At 45.5% G+C, this 19,640-nt stretch overlaps 1 protein-coding gene across 2 annotated transcripts in view; it reads left to right on the forward strand.

Annotated features, from left to right (window-relative positions):
* CYFIP2 (cytoplasmic FMR1 interacting protein 2) overlaps positions 1-19,640 on the forward strand; it is an 88,236-nt gene that overhangs the window by 65,110 nt on the left and 3,486 nt on the right. For both annotated transcript variants that reach the window (XM_006766297.2, XM_006766298.1), the window contains 4 exons: positions 10,889-10,961; positions 11,430-11,524; positions 17,281-17,519; positions 18,692-18,839. In XM_006766297.2, coding sequence (XP_006766360.1) covers positions 10,889-10,961; positions 11,430-11,524; positions 17,281-17,519; positions 18,692-18,839 — 555 coding nt within the window. The remainder of the gene's footprint in view (positions 1-10,888; positions 10,962-11,429; positions 11,525-17,280; positions 17,520-18,691; positions 18,840-19,640) is intronic.

Consider the following 19,640-nt stretch of genomic DNA (forward strand, 5'->3'; position numbering starts at 1 on the left):
TACCTGAAGCCTCGGGTCCTGGGTGTCTCCTGAGCATCAATTACACTTCTCCTGACAAACCCCGAGAGGCAGACTGTGGACGGGGCTACACGGAAAGGGGAAATGTTTCTCAGGCATCCCTGCCTTGGTGGTCACTTGCATGTATCACTGAAGACAACAGGACACTCCTCAGAGCTGAGAGAGACCCCAAACAGAGGATATGTTCCAACCCCGCCCTCCCCCATTCATAAGTGGGGAAGTGAGGAACCAGAGAGGGGAGCCACTCGCCCAAGGTCGCACAGCACATCAGCAGCTGAGGTAGAAAAACAAAGTCATAGGTTTTTAGCACTATTCCCAGTCCTGGGGATGGGGGCAGGCACATAGCGAAGGTCAGGGCTCCCCAAAGCTGTGCGCTCCACTTTCTACATAGACAACTGGGGAAATCCCCAAAGCCATGACACTTTCTGAGGTTAGAATGAGGCGTGAGCTTTCTGGAGTTTTTTACTTTATGAAGCTGGAATTACATACACATTTAAATAACATATCAATTGTTCTCATTAAACAGGGGGACTAGGAGCAAAAATAAGTGGGGGGTGGCAAGGAGGAAGGAGTTCGACTCAATGGCCATCCAGGGGGCAGGGCTATGTAACCTGTGGAGCATCCATGCTATGGAGGACTCTGAAGTCATGAAAAAGAATAAGGTACTAGCTCGGCTGATTGGCTCAGTGGTTGAGCGTTGGCCTATGAACCAGGAAGTCATGGTTCGATTTCCGGCTAGGGCACATGGCCAGGTTGCAGGCTCAATCCCTACTGTGGGGTGTGCAGGAGGCAGTCAGTCAATGATTGTCACCATTGATGTTTCTCTCCCTTCCTCTCCCTACCTCTCTGAAATCAGTTAAAAAATTCTTTTTTAAAAAAGAATAAGGTAATAACTACAGTAACTTTGTATATACCAACAGAAAACAAGGTAAAAGTCATAATATTGAGTGGGGGAAAAGCTAGTCCCAGGACAAGACACACATCAGTATGATGCCACACATGTAAAATAAACAAAACATTAAAACCCACAAAAGAATACCGCATTAAAAAAAAAAAAACTAGGGGAAAAAAGCATAATAATTTAGTCATTTTCTCTATGTATTGGAGGGAACCAGGATTAAAGGTCAATAGGGACTTTACTTTTATCTGGAGTGTCTGATATTTTACACGGACAGTATATTCGTGTAGTATTATTGAACCGAAAGTAAATATAAAAAGGTAGAAGTGTATATAATAGTTTAGAAAACCTGGAAAGATACTGCAAAGTACAAAGTGAGAAGTCTTGCCCATTTTTCTTTGATGTCATCTGTCTTTTTCTAACAGTCTTGCAGTTCTTTCTGGTGTGGGCTCCATATTGGTGTATATTCTGCAAGCACCTTCTCATTCTGTGGCTTGCCTTTTTGTTTTTAACAGTTTATTAGTATCTCATTACTTTTTAGATAGAGAGAATATAAATTGAAAAGTGATGACTTAGACAAAGGTATATTTTCTTCTTTAACTTGAGTGCTTGTAAATTTTCTTAATATTCAGGGTGCATTATTAGTACAGAACCCCATACACCTATGGAGTGGGGTGTTTGTTTTCTTAGTGCTTTTAATTAAGGTCCACTGTACATCTAGTAATATACAGAATATGCAGTATTCTCACTGCATAGATTAATTGAATTGTCCATTTTACTTGGGATGGACATTTGAATGATTTGCAGTTGGATACCGTTATGAAAGGAGCTGTCATGAATATCCTTGTACATTTCTTTGGGTGAGTATACACTCCCATCTGTATCAGGTAAATACATGGCAGTACAATGGCTGAGTCCATGTGTGGACACATCTTTAGCTTCAGTAGAGGACTGCCAGGCAATTTTACAAAAATGGTTGTACCCATTTATTTCCCCATTCAGCGAGGTATTGGAGTTTTAATTCTTTGCATCCTCATGAACACTTTGTCTCTTTTCAGCATTCATAAGCATTCTGGTAGATGTGTCATGGTATCTCATTATGGTTTTTATTTCCCTGATGACCAATGAGGCTGAGTCTCTTTCCATATGGCATTGCCATTTGGACAGCCTCTTCGTGAAATGCTGTTCAATGTTTTCACCTATTTCTTATTGAGTTACCTTTTTTTTTTTTATTGATCTGCGGCTGTTATTTATATATTGTAGGTATATGTATTGCAAATATATTCCTGCAGCTTATCTTTAGATGAACAGAAGTTCCTAAGGTGTAGTGTATTTTATTTTTCCAGTATGGCTGGTGCTCTTTGACTTATTTAAAAAGTCTTCCTTACTGTAAAGTCATGAAGTTAAGTTATCTTCTAAAAGTTTTAGAGTTTAGCCTTTTAAGACGTAATAGGCCTTTAAGTGTGTTATGTATCTGGACTAGATGCTTATGTTTCCTGGGAGGTAGGAATCCAATCACATTTCTTGCCAAGTTGGCCCAGCACCACTGATTGAAAAGACCTCTCCTCCCCACTCTGCATGGTCATGCTGCACCTGTTATTTATCTGGCGTCCACAAGGGGTCTGGTTGTGGCAGGCTCTTCCATATTGAGTCTTATCTAAATTGAGTCAGCCTTTCTTAAGTAACTGTTTACAAGTCTGTTATGTTTTTCAAGGAAATTCTGCTATGATTGATTAGTATTTCCTCTTTTATCCCGAGAAGTCATAAGGTGGTCATTAGAGAAATATCCCACCAACACCATGTTTTTATTTCAAATATTGTATGGTTTTCCGCCCATCAACCCATTGCTTGCTATGCCGACATACACCAGGAGGGGGCCCTGTTCATTCACGTGAGGAAGGGAGGCCTCAGTCCACATCTGCCTTTTACTGCCAGGCCTCCCCCTGAGGACTTGAGACTGTTTCCTGCCTTTGACCCTGTTGTTTATTTCTTCTCTCCCCCTCGTAGTTGAGTGGGCCACAGCCACAGTGTGGTGGGCCGTGAGAGCTTTGCTTCTCTTCCAGGAGGTGAGGAAACGCTGGCCCAAACTCACAGTCGAATGTAGGTCAGATCTGGGAAACCATCAAGACCATCCAGAGCACATGTCTCAGCCTCGGCACCCCTGACATTTTGGACAGAGAATCCTTTGTTGTAGAGGCCTGTCCTGTGCACTGTAGGATCTTGGGCAGCATCTCTGGGGTCTACCCAGTAGGTGCCAGTAGCACCTTCCCCAGTGTGACCCTGAAAAGGTCTCCAGGCACTGCCTGATATTCCTTTGGAGGACAAAACCTCCCCCTACTGAGAACCACCGATCCAGTGCAATCCCCCATTTCACGGAACGGAAACTGAGGCCCTGAGAGGGAGACGCCCTTCCCAGGGGTGCAGCTAGAGCGGGAGTGGGGCGAGAACCAGGAGCCTTCCGGCTGGCACGCAGGGACAGAGAGGCGATCCGCCGCACTGTGCGGACTGTTGTGTGGGTTTGGGGTTTTACTTTTTATGTTTGTCTTAATTCCAGCTTCACATCTGGTTCCTTTATCTCCTGCTCCCACTTTATAGGCGCTTTAATTTGGTTTCCTTGTTGCATAACTGAAATAAATTCACTGCTAGGACACCCAGAGGAGCAGAAAGAAGAACACAAAAGCCACATTGCCACGCTGCCAGAGCCATTGCTCACAGTCCGGGGGACGCCTTCCAGACGCTCTCATGTCTCAGCATATAAATTTCCCTCATGTATGCGTTTTTCCTCTGTGTAGTCATAAAAATGATCTTCACCAAGCGGAGACGTGCAGTCCGGATGGGGAGCCCCTGACCTGGGAGGGGTCTCCTTGAACGGCTGTTTCCAGAGCTCAGTCATTGCTGTGTGCTTGTCCCAGTTCTTGCTGTACCTGCAGACCACAGGTCCTTTCCTTCCATGATAGTTTTATTTCAGTTCGCTTACTTCGTAACTTCAACTTATTTTCAAGGAACACTTTACATCACCTCCATTAAAAACTCATCATCTCTTATCACCCTTAGAAAGCAACCAGAATAATAAATCCAATCAGAGTAAGGCAAGGCTGTGTCATTCCAGCTGCCGCCTGCTCGGGCCTCTGCACCGGAAGCCTGCTCCCTCTCTGTGTTAAAAGCAGAGCTTAGCACATGTTCCAGAGGTAATGGGGTTGCTCTTAGGAAAGGCTGCAAATGGAGACTTTCTCATTGAAGTTGTCAGAACGATGGACAGGAAACTGGGAAGGCAGTAACCTCCTCACTGTGTGCTCACTGTTATGAAATGCCCTTTCCCTGTACCCCAATTCGCACCCTTTGGGAAATGCCCGCCTTGGTAGACATGGACATGCATTGTTGTGGGTGGGGTGGGAAGAGAGTTACTTTCTAGGGCAGTTTCTTGGTTGTAGAGCTTTCCCAGTTGACCACACATGGTTCTGATCCAGAATAATAATTCTTTTTCCTCTTGACAATTCGGGGGGTGGGGGAAGGGGTGGAGGTGAAACATCACAATATGGAGCATTAATGCAGGTGAGGCTCAGATTGGTGGGGAAGACCACACACAGAACCAGATCAGATTAAATGACTGATTTATTTAGCCGGGCTACAGAGAGCTTGCTCCTGAAGGGAGCGGCCGCCGGAGCAGGAGCACGTGGACCGCACCTCAGCTTCCCCCTGTACCCGCAGCTTCAGATGAGGGGCCGGAAGCTACAGCTGGTACGTTCTGTACCAAGGAGGGTCATGTGGATGTGGGAAGCCTAATTTCTTGCCTGCTCCACAGGCCCTGTATCCTTGGGGCTTAGCATCAGTCTGCGGGAAGCACAGACACTGACCATCTATGTGCGTCCATATAAGGGAATGTTTAAACCAGACCTCTGGGCTCTCTGGTCAGGCCCCATCCCCTCCCTGCCTTTCTGAGCCAGAAAACCGCAGGGGATTCCTGTGGGGGCTCGACCTCCAGTTTGCCAGCTCATTTCTCCTCACTCACTCGACAAAGATAAAAACATATGACATTCATGTTAGTGTTATGTGTCTTTCTGTGGCCTCAAAACCCAGAGCAAACTGTTATTTAAGAAAATATTGTTCCGAGATTGCTCTGATGACTACCTTTAGGAAATCCGCTAAAATGGGGCGGTGTTTTTCACCCAGAGGCAGAGCCTAAAGGGAGAAGCTATTGTTCTACATGGGCCCGGCATGCCTGGGATCACAGTGATCCTGTTTTTTAAAATATGCGTTTTGCATTTTCATGGTATCCTTCAGCCGAGAGAAAGCAGTCCCCCATTAACCTCGTGGGCTACATTGGGAACATGAGGTTTTTGTGGTATTTGATGGTCTATCAGTTTTAAATTAAGTGAAACAGAAAAGGACATTTCTAAGGCTGAAAGCAGTGCCAAAATAAAACACTCATCCCTTAAAAAATTTTGATGTGGGTTCCTTACCAATAAAATATTTTTTGCATTCTGACCAAAAACCTTTTGGCTTTGACTTGCACTGTTGGCAAAGAGCAATTTTACATTCGAGCTTGATCCTTATTAATCATCTAATGATCACCTCTCTTGGAACATAATACATTAGTGTTGTCCTAGGCAACAGGAATAATAAGCATCACTGTGGCGCTTGGTAGGTGCAGAAACTTCAGAAAACTCATCGTGGTTGGATCCCAGTTAAAAAAAAGAAAAACTATAGAAGAAATTTTTTAAGAACCGAGCAAATTTTGGTATTGACTGCATATTATATGATATTAAGAATTTTTAAGTTTTTTTATTGATTGATTAATTTAGAGGGGCAAGGGTGGGACGTTGCTTCTTGTATATGCCCTGGCCGGCAACCTTGGTGTATCGGTCGATGCTTTAACCAACTGAGATATCTGGCCAGGGCTAAGAATTTTTTTTAGCATTGTGATCATGGTACTGAGGATGTCCTTGTTTTTAGGAGTTGCGTGCTGAAGTATTTAACGCCGAGTAATGCAATAGCTTTAACTTATGTTCAAGTGATTCAGTAAAACATATAGTCAAAGCAGATGTAGCAAAATGTTCGCAGTGATGCTGCATCAAGGGTATAAGAATGTTCATTGTTCTTTCAAGTATTTTGTTTCTTTAACATTTTTCATAACACAAACTTGAGGGAGAAAAAGGTAAGGTTGGTTTTAGGAAAGATGATTGTCCTATAGGCCCGTGGCCACTTACAGATCAAGCCAGACAGTCCTGGGAGTTCTCAGCTCCCCCCTGTCACCCATTTCTTCATTTAATAAGAAGCACTACTGTCTTTACTTATATCCTCACTAGAGGCCTGGTGCACGAAATTTGTGTACTGGGGGGTGGGGAGGGGTTCCCTCAGCTCAGCCTGCACACTCTCCAATCCGGGACCCCTCAGGGGATGTCCAACTGCCTAAACTGACATATCCTGACTGCCAGTTTAGGCAGTTGGACATCCCTCTGGTCGCTTCACGCAGCCTGCTGTTCAGTAGTTTGGTCATCCCTCACTAATCCCCCTGCCAGCCTGGTCACCCCATGCAGCATGCTGTTTGGTTGTTACTGTTACTGTGACAGCGTCCCAGACAATTTGCATATTTCTCTATTATTAGTATAGATAAATACGCAGTGCCTCCCAATTATAGAAATGGTATCTCTAAGTCTAAAGACCATCACACAGAAGAAGACCAAAAAGGCATCAGGAACCAAAGGAGAAGGCAAGGGTATCGAGCCCACAACCTGGGCATGTGCCCTGACCAGGAATCAAACCCTGACCTCCTGGTTCATAGGTGGACGCTCAACCACTGAGCCATACTAGCTGGGCTGATCAGTTTTTTAAAAGAAAACTATAGACTGGAGGGGCTTGGAAGACTCTCAGAAGGCGAAATTTGAGTAAGTCTTTGTGGAGTGGTAAGAGTGAGGGGAGAACGTTGGTTTGGGAGGAATTTATAGGTATCAATTTATGGGTATACATTTGACCATATGAGTGTCCTGTACCTTACCTTGGAATCACACCAGCAGATCTTCCAAAATTTGCTGCCTGCAAAGAAACTACTTACACAAATTCAGGATGGAGGCTCCCTTTGGAGGGTAGAGAACACAGGTATCAGTAACTTCCTATTTCTTTTTTCTGGAAGATGGCTCAAGAGTCATTCCATTCTTCAAGCTGCATATACATATTACAGTATGTTCAAGTTTAAAGAATGTTAATAGCTATGACCAGAAACCCAGCAAATAAAGCAACAAAGGATATAATCCTAATCAGATATGAGTGAGGCTAAAAAGTTTCTCAGGTGGTGAGATTTTAAGTAATTTTCTCCTGTTTCTGTTTTTTATAATTTTATTTTTTTTTCATCATATGTATGTAAAATGGGAGGGGGGCATATTTCAAGTGTCCCAAGGCTTTGGCTGCATGGGCTGCTGTGGAAAAGCAGTGGGTGTGGAAGTGGGGCCCTGGGTCTCAGTGTCCACCCCACTGTTTCTTTGTCACCTTCCTGAGAGCCTCCATGTCCTCACGCATAGGATGGGATGCCTCCCAGGATATTCTGGGGTGTAGGGCAGATAGTGGGTACAAAGCACCCGGCACACGGTGCTCAGTAAATACTCATTGCCTCTCATTCCCTGGAGAACAGGTGATTATGTTGTTACAGACTCTCTGTTCTAGGGAAGGACCCTGAGACACCGTTTAATCCAACTTCTTCACTTTGTTCCATTTAAATTGCTCTTAATTGCACCTGAAAACAAATTAAAAAATATAGATGAGCTCATGATGCAAAGCATCCTTCTTGGCCCGACTGTACCTCTCCCCACCTGCATCCCACTCGCCAGGCAACCTGTTCTCATCATTCCTGACTCAAGTTCTTCTAGTTATCTCCATGATGCCTGATAAGATGAGGATGACCCCTGTTTCTTACTTAGCCACTTTAGACAATACTTACAGACTCCCTATTTGGAAAGATGAGGTTTTAGCTCATTTACATCTCTTCTCACTCTTCCTCTCAATATTTCATTGTACCACTTATAATTTCTGTTGTTTTCTCTTGTAACCAGCGATAATATATTTACATTTTGCCTCTAGTGCAGCAGTGATATTGATCCTACACACGCTCAGTGGACTTCACAGGCCAGTGGCTGGGTGGGTTCCTGGGCAGAGTTGAAGGCCAAGTGTGGATCCTTTCAGACTGAGATTGGACTAGAGGGAGGTCAGCCGTTAGCATTGGCACCCACAGTGGAAGCTTGTTTGGGTCCCTGACGCAGGCCTGTGTGTGCTCCACACTGAACTAGACATTAGATAGATAGATAGATAGATAGATAGATAGATAGATAGATAGCACTTTTATGGGAAGGCAAAAAATGGTTTACATGTATATCTGACTGGAATCAAACCGGGACCCTTCATTCCTCAGGCTGACACTCTATCCACTGAGCCAAACCACCTAGGGCTGAACTAGATATTTTTATCATCGCTATGGCCTCAGCAAACAAATGCCGAACAAATACCTCCCAAGGAGGTGTTGCAGAGTATGCAGCCACCCCACTATGCAAATGGCCACGTAACGCCTCCTCTGGGAGCTCCTTGGCGAATGTTTTCCCACCTTTACCAGGACACCACATCCGTGTGTCTTTCCTCACCTTCATTAACAAATGGCATTGCCAGGTGGAGAACACACAGGAGGCATACCAGCATGAAGCATCCTTCCCAGGAACCTTTGGAGTTCTGAAGTTTGCAAACTCCGCGTGGTGGTGGGGAGGATAGGGGTAAATGGACACTCTTGTCTCCCCCAAAGAAATCTGAAGTGGAAGCTCATTGTGTAAAATGGATAAGTCAGCAACATTGCCTCTTTTCATATCTCCTAAATGTCTCCCAAGATCAATTTCACCCACATTAACAAAACAGAACGTGGATAGTTCATACAACGGGCAACTTTTCTAGTAACAAGGCATTTCTAGGAGCAACTAAAATTTTGGAAGCAAACAAGAAAGATAAAAAACTTGGCAGTGGGGTACCTGTGTGGATACTTCAGCAGTTCCTCATTGCCCTTCAAATAAAATCCAGGCTTCATACCATGCTTATGAGGCCACACATGAACTGGTCCCTCCCTACCATCAGGGCCTCAGACTGGACTATGATTCCTGCATCACTTTACTCCAGTTGACTTTCTGCCCCAGGCCCTTTGCACTGGAACGCTCTTACCTCATACCTACATAGCTTGCTCCCTCACTTCATTCCATTCTTTATTTAAATGTGTTTGCCTCAAAAAAAGATTTTTACCTAACCACCTTCTCTCAAGTAGTCCCTTCCCCAGTCACTCTAGCTTATTACCCTGTTGGTCTTATCACTATGTGAAATTTCCTGATTTATTTACCTTTGTTATCTGTCTCTATGAACTAGACTGTAAATGCCATGTGAGTGCAGAGATCTAGTCTAACTTGTTCAACATCATACCTGCAAAACCTAGAACAGTGCCTACTGCTCAATACGTATTTGTAAGATGAATGGATGTAATAATATTCTTGTATTTGGAGGATTGTCATATAGATAAATATGCTCATTTACATACTCATCTAAGAAACATAAGGGGGAAATATTCATTCACTTAATAAATAATTGAGAAACTATTATGTCCTAGGCTCAAAAATGAATTGGGCTGCCTCCAGAAGTTCTGAGCTATTGATTACTGGAGGTATAGAAGAGTAGCCTGAATATTATCTTTAAAAAGAAGTTATGAAATCAGTATCTAGGCCTCTATCATAAGGAACTAGAGAAAGAAAAGCAAATTAAACCCAAAGCAAGCAGAAGAAAGAACATAATAAAGACAAGAACAGGAATCAGTAACATTGAAAGCAAAAACTATAGAGAAATATGAATGAAACTAAAATCTGGTTCTTTGGGGGGAGAGGGGAATCAATGAAATTGATAAACCTCTAGCCAGACTGACCAAGAGAAAAAAGAAGACACAAATTACCAATACCAGGAATGAAATAAGGAGATTACTATAGATCCCACAGACATCAAAGGTCTACTGCAAGCAACTCTATGTCCACAAATTAAACTTAGATAAAAGGAGCAAGTCCTTGAGACACACAAACCCCCAAACTCACTCAGAAATATCGATAACCTGAATGGTCCTATTACTAAAGAAATGTTATACCTAGTTTTTTAAAAATATTTTTTTATTCAGAGAAGGAGGGAGAGGGAGAGAGAGAGAAACATCAGTGATGAGAGAGAATCATTGACTGGCTGCCGCCTGCACACCCTCTACTGGAGATCGAGGCCGCAACCAGGGTATATGCCCTGACTTGGAATCAAACCATGACCTCCTGGTTCATAGGTCAATTCTCAACCACTGAGCCAACCAGCAGGGCTATACCTCATTTTTTGTTGTTGTTTTTAAAGCTTTCAGCAAAGAAAACTTCAGATACAGATGGTTTTCTTGTGAATTCTAAGAAACACTTAGGGAAGAAGTAATACTGATTCTACATCCTCTCTCCCAGAAAATACAAAAGGGTAATCTCTTCCCAACTTACCTTACGAGGTCAGCATCATCCTGATTAGTGAGTTGGAGGGTTGGCCCAGCTAGCTGCTTTGAACCCACAGGCCTCACAACCAATGAGACAAACACAGTCTGGGGCCCATTATCTCTGCTTGATCCCACTGTCACTCATCCGAATTCTTCAGCAAACTCCTTATAAGATTATAATGAAAATGTGCTGCACACTCATCGTGTGCCAGGGACTTTGCTATGAAGTTATGCATTCTCTCAATTAATCCTCACAGCAGCCCCTTAAAATGGGTACTATTCACATCTTCATTTTGCAGGTAAATAGTCTCAGAGAGACTAATATCCCACAGCTAGCAAGTAAAGTGGCAGGATTTGAACTCAGGTCTGGCTGACTCCAGTGCTCAAATTTTTAGGAATGAAAATTCTTCCTGGTTTAAAGTGATTTTTTAAAAATTTCCCTCCATCTCTGTTTGCAGTCTCAGGAGGAAGTCTGTGATTTGCTCCATGCTGCGCCCTTCCAAAATATCTTGCCGCGAGTCTACATCAAAGGTAAGAAACCACTAACAGCCACTCAGAAGCCAACTTGATTTTGAACTTTATGCTTACTTAGTCCCAATAAACCAGATCTGCAGTCAGAAAGGGAGAAGGTTAAAGCTTTGGGCAGCTGTGAAATGGTCACAGAATGGTAGACTTGGATGGTGCCCCAGGCCTGTTTCTTCGTCCTTCTGGAACATCCCTAGCCTCTTGCTGTCTAGCCTGGGTTTGAATCCTTCGAGTGATGGGGAACTCTCATCATCCCACGAGGTAGATGATTCCATTGCTGGACAGAGAGAATAGAATCTTTTTTCTTATAGTGAGTCCTGATCACACCAAAAACAAGGAGAACAGTTCTACAGGCTCCATTCAAGTTTTAGACTGCAAATAGGTCGCCGCTCTCCGCATCCTCTGGGAGTGTCCCTTCCCCAGGTCCCCCTGTTGTGGCCTGGATCTCACTCTCTGCCTACTGCTCTTTGACAGAGGGGGAGCGTCTGGAAGTCCGGATGAAACGCCTGGAAGCCAAGTATGCCCCGCTTCACCTGGTCCCTCTGATAGAGCGGCTGGGGACCCCTCAGGTACGACCCTTCACTGAAAGGAGCTTTAGAGGGAGAGCATTTGGTCCAGCCCCTCTTTTTATAGAGAAACTGGGGCCCAGAGAGAGGAAGAGATTGTCTAACCCCAAAGCCTGTGAGTGGCAGGGCAGATCTGGAGTGAGATTTCCTGGCTGTCAAGCCTGAGTTCTTCCTTCCACCCCCTGTGTCCTCCATGCTGCCAAGGAAGAAGGAAATCAGACAAGGACCCATGATGCCCTGTTCGGGTTCAAGAGTTGAGTTCTGCTATGTTATCTCTCAGAATTAAAACTCCACACACCCTGTGAGCCAGCAGCCCACGTCTGCACATCTTTGCCAGGGAAACGCTTGCAGGAACCAGGTGTTTACTGCCACATTGCTCATTAAAGAAAAAGCTAGAAGCAACCTAAATGTCAGTCAGTGCAGGGTTGACTAAACAAAAGGAGATGACATCATCTAAACTCTGAGAGCTCGTTATGTAATCATGAAAAGGAAAATTCGATCCGGGTTCATCCATGTGGGTAGATCATAAGCACATGGCTGGATGAATAAAGCAAGTTGTTACACCACAGCTCATACAGTTTGATGCCATTTGTACATTTTTAAAGCCCCCCCACCCACACACACACACAAAAAAACCATTTAAGTAAAACTTTTCCTAGAAAATGATACACATCTAGGTCAAAATGGTGGCAAGCCCTGAAGAAGATGAGAGACAGAGATGGGGGGATCAAAGACCAGCCTCCTCTGAGATGTTCGAATGTTATCAAAGGTGAATGGGCATGAATTCGGCAACTAATTTTTACAAACCAGTCCTACCAGTGGCTTTGAATGTGAAGACGAGTAAGACAGGAACCTCTGCCTTCAGAGAACTCACAGACTGTGCTGGGGGTCAGGACAGAAGGAAAATGGGGAGAAAGAGAGACAAGAAAACCATGTGCTGGACCAGGGCAGAATTCAGGAAGAAGAGAGACAGGGCACCAGAGGGGCCAAGCCAAGATGGTGCGTTTTGGTCGCCAGAGCTCTCTGTCAGAGGTTTAGGATTCAGCCCCCTCTTGGGCTTGCGTTCCTGTGGTCCTCTGTCCTGTGTGTATCTGAAGACTCTCACTCTGGGGTCTCTCTTCTCTTGAAAAGCATAGCAAGCAGTTGGGGCAAATTGCAAAGCCGATCCGCCCCGGTGTCACCCTGATGCGCCAGACCCTCTGCATGCCACCCACCTCCTCTGGAAAACGTGACTAACCGTTCCGTGGGCAGGCTCTTTGAGTCACCCCTCAGGGAGTTCAGACACTGTGCAGGGCGCACACTTTCTTTCCCGGCCTTCGGGGGCTGAACAGAGGAGACTTCTAACGATTTCCTTTTAGGGAGAAATCCCCCAGGCCGGCAACATAGCAGTGTGCCTGCCCCTCGGCTGGTGTCATCCTACAAGAATCCGGGCCCTCGCACCGGGCTATGGCATGCGTTTCCACTCAGAGCGCTGGACTCCTGCCCTGCTCTGGCCAACACCATTTCCTGGGGACCGATATAAATCGCAATTTGTCAAACGCTGAGTATTGTATAAACAAAAGCCTAGACAGTCTGCAGGAGAGGAAATGCCAGTTTTACAAATCTGCCGGCCCTCAAGAAAGAGTCCAAAACTGTGCTCATCCTGTGGACCCAAGCAGAGTTAACTAAATATTAACTTCTGAGCTGGCTGGGGTTTGGGGGGCTCATGTCATACAGGGTGAGGCAAAAGGAGGTTCATAGTTGTTCATATGGAAAATTATACAGTAATGAATAAGTAATAATACAAGAATAAACTCTGTGTTTTGCTTCCTCGCAACTATACACCTCCTTTGCCTCACCCGTATGTAGGTCAGTGACGGCAGGTCTGCTACATATTCAAAGTCAGGAGGTTTTAACATGATTGCATCGCTTGCATTGGTTTCTGTGACACATTGAGGTGACCTGACTTGTTGCCCAGTGCTATCCTGGAAGGAACACTCTGGCAGAGGGTCAGAAGACAGGGGTCCTGGTCCCAGCTTCACCCCTGCATTGTCACATAACATAACGCTAGACATTTAACATCTCAGTCTTGGTTTTCCCATCTATTAAATGGGCTAGTAGCTGTTTTGTTTTGCCTTGCATGGTCATTATGATGAACAAATAAGTAAAAGGCTTCTAAAAACACAAATAATTATTTTTTTTAAGAAGAAGAGCATCAGTCCTGCCAGCTTGACTCAGTGGTTGAGCATCAACCTATGAACCAGGAAGTGGCGGTTCGATTCCCAATCCGGGCATGTGTCTGGGTTGCAGCCTTGGTCCCCAGTGGGGGGCATGCAGTAGGCAGCTGATCAATGATTCTCATTGATGTTTCTATCTCTCCCTCTCCCTTCCTCTCTGAAATCAATAAGAAATATATATTTTTTAAAGGAGGATATCATTCTCCTCCAAAGGTCACTAGATGTAATCAGAGTGCTCCATGTGGAAATGTATTTCCATGTGGTTTCACAGGTGCTTCGTCTAGTCCCTTGTTAACTCAGAAAAGAATGGCAGAGCCGAAACCGGTTTGGCTCAGTGGATAGAGCATCGGCCTGTGGACTGAAAGGTCCCAGGGTCGATTCCGGTCAAGGGCATGTACCTTGGTTGCGGGCACATCCCCAGTGAGGAGTGTGCAGGAGGCAGCTGGTCGATGTTTCTCTCTCATCGATGTTTCTAGCTCTCTGTCTCTCTCCTTTCCTCTCTGTAAAAACTAAATAAAATATATTTAAAAAAAAAAAAAGAATGGCAGAAAATGAGAGAACCCCCTCCCTCGAGTGGAATAGAAATGGTAGAAATGGATAAAATTTATGTTAAACTATATATATACACTCATACATATATTTATGATCATATATCACCAAGCACAAATTGGGGGTATTTACAGCAAATAGTCTATAATATACTTTTTCAGAGAAAAAAAAATGACAGCATACCAAACGAAGAAAGCACATGAAAGAAAACTGACAACATAAAAAATATAAATGCCGACAAACATCCGAGAAAGTGTCCAGCCTTCCCAGTAGTCCGGGAAAAGTAATTGAAAATCACAGGGAACGACCTCTGTTCATCTCTCATGCTGGTGGACGGCTTCTCTGAGCAGCGGAGCACCCGGCAGGGTCAGGAACAGGCTTCACACAGACAGGCATGCAGGGGCCTGTCACCATGTGGCAAAGGCTTTTAAACTATACAGTATACTCTTTGATGGAGCAGTTCTCTTTCTAGGGTTTTATCCTAAGGCAATAACTAGAGGTAACCTCAGCAAGTGTTCTGTGTAAGGCTGGTTGTGTAGGGATTGTCTGTGATGGTGAAGATTTGTAAACAATTTAAAATAACCCACAAGAGGAGAGGACTAAATAAATGATGGTGTGTCAGTGGCCAGTTCGTGTAGCCATTAAAAATTCATGTGAAAATATGGAAGGAAATGGTGTTTTAGAGAAAAAAAAGCAATACAGATAAGATGACCCAAATTTTGTTAATATAGATGTCTATACACACATACATGAACACAAATGATGCATCGGTATTTTAAGAAAGCTCATCTCTGGGTAATGGGGTCTATGGGAAATTTTTATTTTCTTAACATTTTAATTTTTTTTCTAGATTTTACCCAGTGACCATCCATGTATTTATAGTTCACAGGAAAACTGTAAGGCTAACCACTTTTTTAAGGAAAGGAATAAAGCCCCTAACCATTTCAGTCAAGGCCCCTATGGTTGACTGTAAGTAGGTGGGGGTGGGGTGGTCGCCAGAATTCATAGTCTTTCTGCAGACTTATAAACCCCCTTGCTAATTTTTTTAAAATATATTTTATTGAGTTTTTACAGAGAGGAAAGGAGAGAGATAGAGAGCTAGAAACATCGATGAGAGAGAAACATCGACCAGCTGCCTCCTGCACACTCCCCACTGGGGATGTGCCCGCAACCAAGGTACATGCCCCTGACCGGAATCGAACCTGGGACCTCTCAGTCCACAGGCCGACGCTCTATCCACTGAGCCAAACCGGTTTCGGCATAATTTTTTAATCTCCCCACAATTTTCAAGCCTTGAGGATTGATTCAGACTAACTAAATGCACAAGAGATTAATTAGTCATTCATAACTCTCTGTATGAACTTATGAAGGAGAATATTCCTGACTCAAGATCCTTTATTTGTTTATGAACATCTTCGCTGTCCTGGGCACTTCCTTTCTGAAGGGAAGAACCAAATGCCAGTCTGACAGAGAGTGGCCTGTGAGAACGAATCAAGCCCCAGGCCCAGGATTCTGTCAGAGCGATTCCTAGTTCACCGTGGCAACTTGAGTGCTCCCTTCCCTGCTCAGGAGCTGCCTTCTCTGCCCACAGAATCAAGACGAGTCCCCTTGAATCAGGGTTCCCTCTCCTTCCTGTTTGGAACAAATGTTGTGAAACTCTTCTTCCCCAATTCATGGTTTATTTAGAGACTTCTTTCAGCATGTTGTCATGACAACTGCACTCCTGACCCACAATATCCTAACAGGCTCCCACAGTGGTGTTTCCTGATTTATTTCCCTCCACAGATTAATTGAGAGGTTTTCCTCTTCCTGGGGGCTCCAGGGTGAGAGCTTGCATCAAGAAATCAGGCAGGCCCGTCCCCACCAGGCTCCCTGTAAAATGAGCTCTCTGGGGAGACCACCGCCTGGGGAGTCCATCCCACAGGTACCCTGTGGGTCTTTTGGTCTTAGAAGCCACCCTCGTTAGCTTTGTCCCTAGATTTGGAGACCATACTTTGACCTTAGATGTTAACATCTCTCGTACTTTGCACATGGCTTTTGAGACCTGTACCGCTATTTTTACTTGGCACTCAGACAGTAATGCATCTTAATGTGCTGCTGGTCTAGCCAGCGATGGCCAGGGATTCAATAAGCAGACGCCAGGGGAGAGCCAGTTTACGTTATTAATAGAGATCATTTACAGTGGTCAGAGGACTTCTAGCTAGAGGAATTAATTCTGGGAAATCAGTGGCAAATTTTAAGAGTAACATACGCTCATTGTAACACATCCAACTGTACAGAAGTATTTAAAATAAAAAGGGAAACTCTCACCCACTTCATCAAGCCCATCTGTTCTCACAACTGATGTTAATCCTTCTCACCTTCTAAAATGTTTTATACACACCCCACATAGAGTTGTGTGTGTGTCTGTGGGCTTGTGTGTTATTGATGTCTTTTCATAGGATTATAGTATATGTCCTTTCCTACAACTTGCTCTATTCGCTTAACAATTTAACCCACAGACCTACCAGGATTCAGAGCCTCACTGTATCACTCACCGGCTGCCTCCCCGAACCTCAGTTTCTTCATCTGTAAAATGGGAATAATAATGGCACATACTGCACAGGGTTGGTGTAAGGAATAAATGAAATCAATACTTACCAAGTGCTTAGAACAGGGCCTGCTAGGTTACACACTCGGTGAGTTGAGCTAGAAGTCAGTAGCACCGTAGTAGCAATCACACCGTTAGGATCGTCTCCGTCTTTTCAGTGTCTACCTAGCATTTCCTTCATTACATGGGTGTATCAAAATTCTTTAAAACTGTTCCTCTATCCATGGCTTGTGGACTTTACTTACTACCAGACTTCCCTGCCGCGGCGCTCAGGTTTACGAAGTTAATGCCCTGCTCTGGGCAAGACGTCAGTTCTGGTGAATGAATTGCAGGTATAGCCGCTCCAGCATTTGGGAGTCTCTGAGATGTGGATAGAAGGTTTATATACATGTTTCTGTCCCCAGCAAATTGCCATCGCTCGGGAGGGTGACCTGCTGACCAAGGAGCGGCTGTGCTGCGGCCTGTCCATGTTCGAGGTCATCCTGACCCGCATCCGGAGCTACCTGCAGGACCCCATCTGGCGGGGCCCGCCGCCCACCAACGGTGTCATGCATGTGGACGAGTGTGTGGAGTTCCACCGGCTGTGGAGTGCCATGCAGTTTGTCTACTGCATCCCCGTGGGGACCAACGAGTTCACAGCTGAGTGAGTACCCCCTAGGGAAGGCGGGTCACCTCCAATTAGCTGGTCCCCCCAAGAGGCATCAGCTGCCAGAGCCCAGCCAGAAATGTGGTGGGCAGGGGGAGGGCTGCAAGTCCTCTTGAGTCTGATGCAGCTCAGCCTGCACGATCCAAGTCTCAACAGCAACTCGGGCAATCTGGGAGGCCGCTGGCCAGTGCAGGACAGGAGGGCAGGGACGGGGCACGGGGGCACATGAGCAGATGCTGCCGGTGTGTGGGGTGGGGGCTGCAAGTCCTCTTGAGTCTGATGCAGCTCAGCCTGCACGATCCAAGTCTCAACAGCAACTCGGGCAATCTGGGAGGCCGAGGGGTCATCTCTCTGCTCTTTCTTGTCCTCAGCCGCAACCCAACCTGGGCAGGTTTCCCCCTCCCGCCCATTCAATCAGCCCAGCGTCCAGTCTCAGAAAGACAAGGCCCTCATATGCGGTCCGCAGACCCTAATGTGCACGCTCACATGCACACGCTCATCTCTGCCTCCGGCCACGTGTTGCCTTTCCTGGAATGTGCCCTTCTCCCCACTAAGATATAAATCCCAGTGATGTCCAAGGCTCAGTTCCAGTCCATCAGTTAAATTTTATTTTATTATTTTTTTTAAATGTTTTATTGATTTTTTACAGAGAGGAAGGCACAGGGATAGAGAGTTAGAAACATCGATGAGAGAGAAACATTGATCAGCTGCTTCCTGCACATACCCAGTGGGTATTTCCCCGTGCCCCGTCCCTGCCTCCTGTCCTGCACTGGCCAGCTGGTCTCCTGTCTGAAAGGGCTCTTCCCCTCACAGGTGCTCCCGGGCTCCTTTATGGGGCCCAAACTGATTCTTCTTTAACTTGCTGGAAATAGCAGCCATATAAATCTCATGGGCTGGTTGGCTTTCTCCTTGCAAATTTGTCTTTTTCAAAGGCGATTTTTCTTCTATTAGTGGGACAACAGACTGACACCTCTTTGTGGTTAGAAGGGCTTATAATATAACCACAGTCCCTGGAACAAGCGGATCTATAGCTTCTCTTGTACCCATTTCACAGATTAAGGTATTGTCCCAGAGACCAGCTGCTCACTAGCAGTGCTCCTGGTCTAAGACGAGGCCCCTTCCCACCCCTCCCTGCCTCTCACTCCAGCTGCTTCCTCTCCTGCTTCCAGGCAATGTTTTGGTGATGGCTTGAACTGGGCCGGCTGCTCCATCATCGTCCTGCTGGGCCAGCAGCGTCGCTTCGACCTGTTCGACTTCTGCTACCACCTGCTGAAAGTGCAGAGGCAGGACGGGAAGGATGAAATCATTAAGAATGTGGTAAGCAGCTGGGGCCCGGGCGATGGGGCCAGGCCTGCCAAGCAGGCTTTTCTCTAAAAAGGAGGGTGAGCTGATTATGGAGCCAACTCCCCACACTGCAGGGAGTACAGAGACACTCAGCAGAGGGGATCTCCTCATAGGAAGCCATGAATCATTTGCTCATAACCCGCTGGGATGAATCAGGTCATCCTGCAGGGCAGGGCCGGGCTGGGCTCCAGACCTGAAATACACCTTCCCTGTGCCAGCCAGGCTCGGCCGATGCCAGTTCCTCGTCTGCACAAACTTTCACTGAACGTGGGAGTTGTGCAGGCGTGGGGTACGCAGTGCTGTTGGGGAGCCTCCAGGAGGGCTGTCTAAACCAGGCTGAGGCGGGAGGGGGCAGGCAGAGGAGACTTGCCAGGGAGGTGGTGCTCAGACCAAATTCAGGATGATCAGCAGCAAATAGCCAGGCAGAAAATGGGGTCCAGAATGTTCCAAACAGAGGGGTAGCCACAGCAAAGACACAGACATGAGGATGTGTGGCTGGCAGGGGTGGGTATTCAGGACCAGCTGAAGGGAGAGAGGCAGGGGCCACCTCAAAGGGTTGGTTTTTGTTTTGTTTTTTCATTTTGGGAGAATATATAGAACATAAAATTTACCATTTTAACCATGTTAAGTGGAGAGTTTCACTATTTTTACGTTTCGTGTATTAAGTAGACTCAGTACGCCCACATTGTTGTGCAGCCATCCCCACTATCCCCAGAACGTATTCATCTCCCTGAAACTCTCCCCACAAAACACTAACTCTTCATCTCTTGCTGT

The sequence above is a fragment of the Myotis davidii genome, unplaced genomic scaffold, assembly GCF_000327345.1.
Source record: "Myotis davidii unplaced genomic scaffold, ASM32734v1 scaffold18, whole genome shotgun sequence".
Taxonomy (NCBI): domain Eukaryota; kingdom Metazoa; phylum Chordata; class Mammalia; order Chiroptera; family Vespertilionidae; genus Myotis; species Myotis davidii.